Raw genomic sequence first — 11,043 nt, forward strand, 5'->3', positions numbered from 1 at the left:
TTGATATTTTTTTAAAAAAAAAAAATAAGTAAAAACAAAATTACTACATTTATAAACAAAAGTATTCTTAATCACCCTATTAAAATTATTATATATATATATATATATATATATATATATATATATATATATATATGTGTGTGTGTGTGTGTGTGTGTGTGTGTGTGTGTGTGTGTGTGTGTGTGTGAAGTGTTGGAAGTCAAATTAAGCTTATAAAATTAGCTGAAACGTCTCCGTGCATACATGTGGAGAAGTTGATTATAAATTTATAATAATGACTTTGGATGAGCCTAAGTCATCGAAAAGCTAAAGGTAAGATTCGGATTCCTTGAATTAAGCATAGGAAAAGAAATATTTTTATATCAAGTGTTTTAGAAATATTTAGGTGTGAGTTGAATAGAAAAAAAAAATAGGGAAAATTGTTTGTTCCGTCTTAATTATGAATTTTTCGTTTATTTTTGTAATTTTGATATATTGTTTTCTAATTTTAGTCTTTTTTTACATGTAAGTTACTACGTAGAACTGTACATAATAGTATGTCATTTCAGAGCAATAGCAGTGTTATGTAGGAAAATATAGAAATCGAAAAAAAACAGAGTAAAACTTCAATTCAAAAACATAAATGACTAAAATCATAAAGATATAAATACGAATGACCAAAATCGTAATTTTTCCAAAAAAAATAAGTGATTATACATTGAATTGTCTTTCTAGTTTAGGTTTGTCCTTGGTTGAGTCCCTCATTTTTCATGTGTGATAATCTAGTCACCCAAATATGTTAAGTTGTCTCGGTCACGTCCCCGACATCGTTAACTTCCCTATCAAAACCTAAAATGTACAAGACAAAAATTTCAGTTTTTCTATCATGTCACGTATTTTCACGTCTCAATAACTTCCTGTTTAATTTAAAAAAGAAAATTCAAGTGTAGAATATTCTAATTAAACATGTCCAAATGGAGTGGGTAACTCCACAAATTATTCCTAATGACCAGCCTTATCTGATTGAATCTAAGCTCAATTATCAAATTATAAATTCACACGTAAATAATTAATACTTAACCATTATAATGTTCACTTTGTCATTTATGACGACCAAGTCATGTATAAAAACAATCGGGTCCAAATCCACACAAGCATGATTTTTCTTATAAGGCAAAAATTTGTGTGAGACGGTCTCAAGAGTCGTATTTTGTGAGACGGATCTCTTATTTGGGTCATCCATGAAAAATTATTACTTTTTATTGTGAATATCGGTAGAGTTGACCCGTCTCACAAATAAAGATTCGTGAAACCGTCTCAAAAAAGATCTACTCTTCTTATAATCCCCCTCATCCATAACTCTATGTCCCTGTTGTGGTCTAACCCTTGATCTACCATCACAAGGAATCTAGGGATATCTCCTATATTTAAGTTCAAGAAGTGGTTCCAGTAGATATAACACTTTGTCCTAAAAGATCAAGAAGTGGCTTGCACTCATGTAGTATTCTCTGTATAATATTTATTTCTCGTTGTTCTGACTGGTGACCGACTCTGATATCATTTTGTTACTCTCCGGACCCGAGAAACCATGTTGAGCAATGAGATCATGGAGCAACGAATCCAGTAGGATATATTGTTTGGACATGCTTGGATTAAAAACAAATCTAAACCAAAACAAATTAAACCAGATCATATTTTTCAATAATTATTATTTACAAAGAATTTATTTATTAAGCAACATATATAATCAGAAATTAAATCGAACCAGACTAAAATGTTTCCTTTCCGAATCCGTTTTCAAGCAATTCAAACCGATTCAAAGTTGATGTTGTTTCAGTTAAGTCTCGAACCAATTAAACCGGTTCCATATCCCTCCGGTCTAATGATTAATTTTCCTAGTAATAATTTAAGTAAACCTCGTGGATAACGGTACTGGTCCAAGTGGAGCAAAATGCTGGTTTTTGTCAATGACCAAAAATATAAGGCGTTTGATGGATCTCTCATTTTCAGAAGAGTGTTCGCTTTTGAAAATTAATAAAGACGTGAAAACGAAGGGTATCGAATTGATTCAAAGATGGTTTTGCTGAAATTCGGGGGAGTGGCTGAATTTCGGCCTTCGTTCGTATCTATCTTTTACACACAGACCCACGTGTATATCTGAACTCTGGTCTCATTCACACCAAGCCTCACATTTGCATAGTTCACGACTTTCCACACCTCTGCATAGACAAAATAATATATAAAAAAATGACTTTTATATATATATATATATATATATAACGTATTCTTGGCACGAGTGATCACTGTTGTTGAAATGATTTGTTTAGACTATATTTTATATATATTATTTTGTTGTTTTTCATGTATTGTTGGATTGCATTTTACTTAACATTATTTCATGTAAATTATATTTGTTGTAATTTTTTTTGATTCGTGTATTGGGGCCAACTTTTTTTTTTTTAAATGTTGTGCTTGTTTGTGATGTCATGATTGGTCGTTCATGGAGATTTAACGTGTCTGATGAAACGTCAGCGAACGACGTTGAGTAGGTTGAGAGCTGTGAGTTTTAGTTCCTAGATGTTATGTATTATATATACTATTGCAAGGTTGACACACTTACTACTAGGGAGATACCATGTTTAGTATTATGATATTTTATTATATTTAGATTGACGGATTGTGTGATTGAGTCTTGTTGGCTATGTATGTATTTAGTACTGATCAATTCGACTCTGTTTGTACATGTGTGTGTTGCGCTTTATATGGTTAAATGTTAGTCGATCTATCATGATTTGCATAGATACACGATAATTTGTGGGTACGGTATTTATGTGTTCGCTAATATTTTGTGAAGTAATAGATCCCGAAATTTGTGCAATATTTGGTTTGCTAGGACTCCCACTCGGAACCACAACATAAAATGTACAATTTTTAGCCAAGCGGTCTTGTCGAATACTTAAGATTCTGCCATGAGAAGTAGATACGTTGTTAGGTGAATATATTTTTTTTATTAAAATATTTGAAGCTATATAATTATCATCAAATATAATTTTTGATAAAATCGAGCACTTAGTCCTAATTATAAATGAAATGGGAAATACGGCTCCGTGGGCCTAACTTCTAGAAAAGCAGTGTGGAAAGTACATTGTGGACGTTGTTTTTGGCAACTAGACCATATAATAATTTTTAAAATAATAAACTGGTAAACGTTTCTCAAAGAAATAATAAATCGAGATTCGGTCAAAAAGTTTTGATTATGACTTTCCGTTTAAACTTGTGGAATTTAGATGTGATTATACAAGGAAAAAAAAAACCTAAACGACCCACGCTATTTAATTTTGAAACTACTAAATAAAATAAACAGTTCGCTTCCATGTGCCAAATTACAAAATGAAAATATGTTTTAATACTTATTATAATAATTTTTAGGCAAAAACTTGTGTGAGACGGTCTCACGGGTCGTATATGTGAGACGGATCTCTTATTTGGGTCGCTCATGCAAAAGTATTACTTTTTATGCTAAAAGTATTACTTTTTATTATGAATATGGTTAGGGTTGACCCGTCTCACAAATTATGATCCGTGAGACGGTCTCACATGAGACCTACTCTAATTTTTATATATAATATTTAAAAAGAATAAGATTTATATAAAGATTTTAGAGCAATATATTACCTCTAATCAATATTTGAAACTTTTTTGTGTACACTAGTATTTTTGCTTGATAAATTTACTTTAAATTGATATTTATGTTATTTTTAAAATATTTTTTTTTCCTAATTTAGTTGTCATGGCGTTTTTTTATCCTTATTATAAATAGAAATAAATATGGAAAATATTTTGGATTTTCGAAAATATTACAAATTCGGAGTACAATTAAAAAACGTTGTACTTTTAAAAATCAGACACATTTATCCTATTTAGATAGGATTTACACATGATTTTAGGACAGAATTTTAAAATATCATTAATTTTATGTAAAGAATTATTAAAAAAATTGGGATTTCACAAGGGGGTATTATTCCATGCTATTTTTCCTCGTAACTAATGAAATTATTTTTGTATCCTATATATATATATATATATATATATATACACACACACACACACATTTTCTTTCTTTACAATTCAAATATTATTTTTTTGTTCTTCAGCTTAATGTAAATATGATTTTGGGAAGACTTTTGAAAAATGCAGGAGTTACCATTAGTTGGTATTGATTTGATTTAATTGTGGACTGCATTTTTTGGACGGCCGGAAAAGAAAATGAAGCACAAACTCCAAGTTCGAGTTTTGAGGTAGGACTTGCACCCACCAATCCCAAACTGTGCCTAATTTGTGTTTCAACTTGCCCCCACGGCTACAAATTTGGCAGAGTTAGCAAAATAGTGGTGCTCTCTACGTAACTTTTCTTTTGGCCAATTCAACACAGGCCAGAAATGGTACCAACTACAAGAAAAGGACAATTCTACAAGAGATTGCAACAAACAAAATCGCATTAAGATTGTGGGTTGGTTGTCGATTAAAGAAAAAGCAAGCAAGGAAATAGACCAAGTATCAACCAGTTCGTTCATACCAAAAGAACAATGCTTGAGAAAACAAAGGCTTAAATCCGAATTCATCTACTGACAATACTTGTTAAAGATCTAGACAAACTGCAGAAATGCACGGCCTTTTAGTAGCGCTCCATTGAAGGGGGTCGACCTCCCCTCCTGGGGCGGTCATAGGGAGCAGGCCTCTCTCTGTAGCCTCTTCCATCATATCGTGCAGGCCCTCCTGCACCACCACCATATCGGTCACTGCCACCGGCCCTAGGGCCTCCATCTCTGTCATAAGTTCTGTCTCTGCTGTAGCCATTTTGTGGGTAGCGTTCAGCGGCACCAGCATACCTGTCGACTGGAAACCGATCTACAACTGGGGGATACCTGAGTATATGGATTAACGCGACAATTAATGAACTGTGAATAAATTGCCTGCAATCGGCAGTTACAAACTAAGATGTTAACTTGCAGTCTAACATTACCTAAAAAGCAAATTGAAAATTTTCAGACAAATCAATTATATTACTCTAGAATACTTCCGAGTGTGAGAATACCTGTCGCTGGGGATTCGATCACGATTCCCATATCTATCATCCCTGCTGTCGTAACGATCTCTATCACCATAACGACCTCTGTCAATCCTATCATCCACATACCTATCACGATCACCAGCATAGCGATCTCCACGGCCATCTGGAGCACCATACCTAGAGCGTGCAGGTGAGAATGGACGACCGCCTCGACCCCCACCCACTGATGGGCAATCTCGGGCCCAATGTCCTGGGCGGCCACACTTGAAACAAGTGTCCTGACCTGCTGACCTATCGCCACCATAACCACCACCACCACCCCTACCACCTGATGAGTAAGATCCATATCCATGAGCTGATTCTTCACCTCCCATTTTCGGTTGGGCCTTGTTGACCGAGATGACCCGATCTCCAAATTCCCTCCCGTGCATATCCTTGATAGCATCCTCCATCGCCCGTCGGTCAGCAAAGGTCAAGAAACCAAATCCACGAGGGCGACCTGAATCTCTTTCCAGCATAACCTACATCAAGAGCTTGGTTTAGAGGTACCAAAAGAAAGAAGACAGTCCATTAGAATATATGTGCAGTGTTTGTAAAAAAATTGAATACTCTGTCAGATCATCATACTCCATACCTGCTTTACACAACAAACTTGCTTGTTAAGCTCTTGGTTGTTCTTTTCTTTCTCTTATATTGTTTGAACATTAAAGAAAAATGAGAAGCTAAAAGATTGTCAACTGAAAAACCCTACACAGGTTGCTGGGGATTCACCATGCAGCAGCAGGAGAGAACACCAAGTAATAAATCTATATGTCAAAGAAACCCCACAAATTTCACCTTTTAAGTTCTTGCCACAATTCAAATTCGAACAAATCAAAGCATCGGCCAGTGCATCAGTTGAGACAACGGCATCAGAATTTTTGCTGCAATTTTATACTGGCTCGGTTCTTAATATGATAGTAGACCATAATGACCAGTTTCAACAGTAAAAGGACAGGATTTTGAATATATACTCAGTAACTCGGAAATTGTTTTTACCACACTCAACCGGCGGAATTGAGTGTTCATATACAATCAACCAACAATCAGCCATACTCTCGGTCAACAAAGAGACTTCTAATTGCTGCTAAACTTCATGAACCATAAGACTTGGTCAAAATTTCATCATCCACAAGAAACCTAAAAGTCACTGGAATGTGTTCTTGGCTGCTTTAAGAAACCTTAAAAGTTGTTTGCAACAAGGTCGGAAACCAGAGCAGAGTCTTTCAGCAGTTTATCTTTGTCAAAAACAAATAGGTAACGAAGCAGCACAACAATAAATCAATAATATGCTTTGCGGAGAGCACTCACCCTCGGTACCAAGAAATTCAATGCCATCCAACAAATGAAGAATGCAACCCAATGGACATACTACTGGATGAACCACACACTACTTTGGTCTCTTGTTATAGAGGTTTAGGACACAAGATGCTGGAAAGAGCTTGAATCAAATCATACATCACATCTGACACCGCTTTTGTAAGATCGACCTCCCTCTGCCAAAACTACACATGTGACCCTCAACAGATATTGATATAACAAAATCTTGGGCTACAAGCTGTACGACGGGTCATATTTCCCACTTTGATACGTCGGTTAAAAACTAGTCCCACAGGTCACAGAAAATGTTCTGATTTACAGGAAGGTAATCAATCAAAGAATAAAAATGGAAAAACACTTTTCTGTAACTGTTTAAAGGATATAGAAACCTCACTGAACAATAAATTGTCTACACAGGAAGTCGAACACAAAATCTGACATCTGACATCCGAACATCGTGGGTATTCAAGTATAGAATGATGAAAAATTTTAAAATTTAGCGCCGTTAACTTGCTACCTGTGTTGTGCAACTCTTGAAGCTAAACTTGCTCTACGAAGGTGAACCCTGATGTAACAGCCTCGAAATGGCTGCTCCGGGCAGGTTGGGTAGCAAATGACTATTAACTTGTCATGATGAAAGTTGGATAGTCTTGGAACAGACACATGATCGGCTTCCAAAATATTAAACCTCAAACATGAGTAAAAGAAAAAATCTTATAAAACACACAATGACTTCGATTGGATGCAACACAAACAGACCGGATTGTTGCAACTTTCATCCAGAAAATTTGGGATGTAACAACTTTCATCCAGAAAATTTGGCTTTACAGCCCAAATTATCAGAAATAATTGTTATATGTTCAACATACAGGCAATGAATCGGCACCATGATTCATGGCATGTCAAGTAGAGAGCACCCACCGCAACAGCCACACGACATTCAAAGTTATTGTGCAAAACAGAGCATTCAACACTAGGAAGGCAACACTGGCGAATGAACTGTCCACTAATTGGTCACCTGCTACAGAGGTTTAGTACACGGCAATTCTTGAAGGAACTTGAGCCTAAACAGATACCAAATCTGAGAACATTCTCTTCCACATCTTGTGATGCCTGAGCGCTGAACCCATAATATTACCCCAACTGTCTTGACTTAACTGAGAGCCTAAGTGTACTGACATCTGTATGTCAACGCAGATATAAATTATTCCTGATAAGGTTTTCATTACCAAAGATTCTCGGATTCCTAACCAGCAGCTTAAGATGTGCAATTACACATTGAAACGTGAATTCGGCGAACTTCAATTGTAAAAAGAACAAGGCAAATAACTCTTTTGCTACCATCAAATAATAAAAATAACTTCTTCAATCATTAAAATGTTCATCACAACAACTTGAACCTGAAATCTGGCATCTGAACATTGTGGCAAATGACACACACAACAAATATAAGTTGAAGCAGGTTAAGCTTTCATCTTATGATCCATAGAAAACAGATACTTGTCGCGCTGGCAGTTTAATTTATGTTATGGTGGCAAACCATGAAGGTCTAGCAAGGAAACTTCAAGAAGGTGGTGCACAAGGAGAATCAACGTCTCTTGATTAAACATTTCAACACTCTGATAACAACAGAGGCGTTTGAACAGGGCTCGATTTGTTCAACTTCAAGCTTAGGAAAACTATTTTGTCTCAAATTATGACTAAGATTCAATATAATGCAATCAAAGTACCAGACTGTATTATCATAACTCTCATCCTGAAAATCTGAATTGCCAAGTTGTTGAAGTCCAAACGATTTATATTAGAACAAGGAAAACTTCTACTAATTTGCTATCTTATGGGACTCGCTGAAGTATCATAAAAGTATTATCATAACCGAATTCCATCAAACAAAATCAACCTCTTGGCTCTGAGAAAAAAGGTTCCAAACTTTAATTTCTCAGATAAGTCCACTGTTTATTCCACTTTGAAAGATGCGAGAAATAGTAGTGATGCTTTTTTGAAAGATGCTAACATATTCATCTGACAATGCGGCGGCAGTCATGATCAACAATAAAACAGACTCAGCCTGTCCCAAGTAAATCCGCCGAATGCCATCCCATATTATTGATTCTACAAAACTAGTCGATTACAATGTCAATACAACAAAAAAATATACACCAGTAATGCTGGACATTTTAATGGAATCATAAGTCCTTCCATATCAAATTTGAAGAATGTTGGGAAGACTTGAGCAGCGTTCAAGAAACATTCACATATTAAAATAGCAATTGGAAAAGTAAACGGAAAAATAACATAAATAAAAGAATAAAGGGAAGATGAATATCGCAAAATAACTATGATGCATCCTATGATGAAGATCTTAACAAAATTATTATATATTTTGCCTCAATAACAAAGTCTCCTAGGCTAAACATTCATTAATATTTATCCAAGAGTTCCTATATCAGCCAACACTCTTTACCATCCATTAGAAAATGAACGCTCTCTAATATGTTAAGAGTTAAGACTATAAAAATGCTACCAACATACTTCATATTCAGCGCAGACACAGGAAAAAAGGTCCCACTGATTTTACCCAAAAACATAAAAAAAATCAACAGCTCAAACTCAAGTGCACAACCCTACAATCCAATAGTAGGGTTCCAGACTCTTAAGTATTAACAACTTTCCCAACAACAAAACACAGGCAAAAATGCTTTAACACAAAGAAAATAGACAAAATATCGAATTATCTACCGAATAAAGGAAGAAACAACACATAATGCACAGTCATAGAACGAAATTAAATTCGAACCTGGCTGTCGATAATTTTTCCGAAACGACCAAAAGCACTTTCTAGCTGACGTTCGGTGACATCCCACGACAAACCTCCGACAAATATACGGTAGTCTTGCTCTTTGTCTGCCATTTTTCCTGCATAAAAAAACCCTTGAATTCAAACCGAAGGAAAGAAAACGAAAACCCTTAATCTAAGTAAAGTGAAAAGGAAGAAAGCAGTACAGATTTAGGCGTAGAGAAGTTGGAATCTTGGCCGTCTAGGGTTTCGAGAGAGTTTGAAAGAGCGATTGCTGATGGAAACAGCAGAAGAGATTCGGTATTTGTACGCAAAACCCTAATCGACTTTTCTTTTCTTTTTTTACTTATTATTATCTTAATAAATAAATATTTTCTAGATTTTAAATTTTTTTAAAATTATTTTAAATTACCTAAAATAAGTCATTTACAGTAAATGATAATATATATAAAATAGAAGTTTACCAAAATTCATATTAATAATGAATTCGAAAATATATATTATTTCGAGTAGGTCTTTTGTATGACGGTCTTACGAATTTTTATTTATGAGACAGGTCAACCCTATCGATGATCCAAATAAGAGAACTGTCTCACAAAAAACGACATGTGAGACCGTCTCACACAAATTTTTGTAATGTATTATAGGAGCCCTCGATTAAATTTAAATTGCTTTTAAAGCGAGTCAATATCAAAAAGCGAAGAAATATATTTTACAAAGCTACGGAATTAATTAGAAACTAAATTTATTATGGGCTCTCTAATTTGGGCTTTTTGGAGGTAATAGTTAGACTTTTTCTTTGGTCTTTGCTTCGGAAAATGGGCTTTTGTGGGCTTCTAAACTTTTTTTATTGGACTTGGTTATATGATTTAAATTTTTTTTACTGGTCCTTTAGACAATATTTCAGTTGATGATGTTACTTCTTGTTTATTTTTTCACGTAGATTTAAAATTTTTACTTGTTTATTTTTCAGATTAAGAATGTTATTGTCAAAATAAATTATGCATAATTTATTTTCAATTTTATCCTTATTTAATGAATATTTTAGTATTATATAAAAATTGTTGGTAGTATTTAATATATTTAACTACGGAGGTATATTTAAAAAAATATAAAAAAATACTTTAAAATATAAATCTTTGCCTACATGGTGGGATAAATTAATAAAATAAAATGTAGCCTATATATCTAAGATGTTTGTAGTATATTATAACGTTATTAAAAAAATTAGTATAAAAGTTTATGAATAATTATTATAGTTTTAGTTATATATATAATAAAATTAAAATAGATCTCGACTTCTGAATATTGATCAATTGAATATTTCGATCCATTTATTATTTTTCTAACAAGGATGCAAAATAATTGAGCAGAATAAAAATAAATAATTTATATTGGAATTTTGTTCGAATTTTTTTTAACCGAACTCAAGCCCCAATTATTTTGTTTTACATTTCGCAAAGTAATATAAATATAATTATATAGTATATAAACGTATTTAGTTCGAATGACATGTTAACATGTTCGAATCTTTCGTGTCGCCGAGTTCAAGTTCAAGCCGAACTCGAGCTTTAAAGTCTTCTTCATATTTGACAAATTCGATTCACTTACACCCTTGTTTTTCCCACACAGAAGCTCAAAAAAAGTAATTTTTTTATTACAACACACGAGGAGAGGAGAGGAGAGATCGAACTCGAGAAACCGACTAATCAGACAGAGGATGAGACCATTGGGCTAAAAACCCCGATCTCAAAAAGAGTATTGATAATACTTTTTGAGTAGAAGAATGTCTTCCATCCCCCGAATCTTCTCGGTCGACGAATTATTTTCCAGGATT

General features: G+C 34.1%; 1 protein-coding gene across 2 annotated transcripts; it reads right to left on the bottom strand.

The window, feature by feature from the left end:
- Positions 1 to 4,455: 4,455 nt before the first annotated feature.
- LOC140823947 (glycine-rich RNA-binding protein RZ1C-like) lies at positions 4,456 to 9,548 on the bottom strand. Of its 2 annotated transcripts, XM_073185553.1 has the most exons (4): positions 9,413 to 9,548; positions 9,207 to 9,325; positions 5,075 to 5,571; positions 4,456 to 4,904 (listed from the first exon to the last, which is right to left on the bottom strand). In XM_073185553.1, the coding sequence occupies exons 2-4, from the start codon at positions 9,318 to 9,320 to the stop codon at positions 4,655 to 4,657; spliced, it is 861 nt and encodes a 286-aa protein (XP_073041654.1). In that variant the 5' UTR covers positions 9,321 to 9,325; positions 9,413 to 9,548; the 3' UTR covers positions 4,456 to 4,654. The 2 variants fall into 2 exon arrangements, with proteins under 2 accessions (XP_073041654.1, XP_073041661.1); XM_073185560.1 differs by lacking the exons at positions 9,207 to 9,325; positions 9,413 to 9,548 and adding an exon at positions 5,685 to 5,910.
- Positions 9,549 to 11,043: the final 1,495 nt, after the last annotated feature.

The sequence above is a fragment of the Primulina eburnea genome, chromosome 1 (assembly GCF_022965805.1).
Source record: "Primulina eburnea isolate SZY01 chromosome 1, ASM2296580v1, whole genome shotgun sequence".
NCBI classification, from domain to species: domain Eukaryota; kingdom Viridiplantae; phylum Streptophyta; class Magnoliopsida; order Lamiales; family Gesneriaceae; genus Primulina; species Primulina eburnea.

What these genes read in the sequence shown, in the direction of transcription:
- LOC140823947 (XM_073185553.1), bottom strand. Translation starts at nt 9,320, where the DNA reads ATGGCAGACAAAGAGCAAGACTACCGTATATTTGTCGGAGGTTTGTCG. An exon ending in GAAAAATTATCGACAGCCAG is followed by an intron (nt 5,572 to 9,206) that starts GTTCGAATTTAA and finishes CTCTTGATGTAG; the next exon opens with GTTATGCTGGAAAGAGATTC. An exon ending in GATCGAATCCCCAGCGACAG is followed by an intron (nt 4,905 to 5,074) that starts GTATTCTCACAC and finishes CCATATACTCAG; the next exon opens with GTATCCCCCAGTTGTAGATC.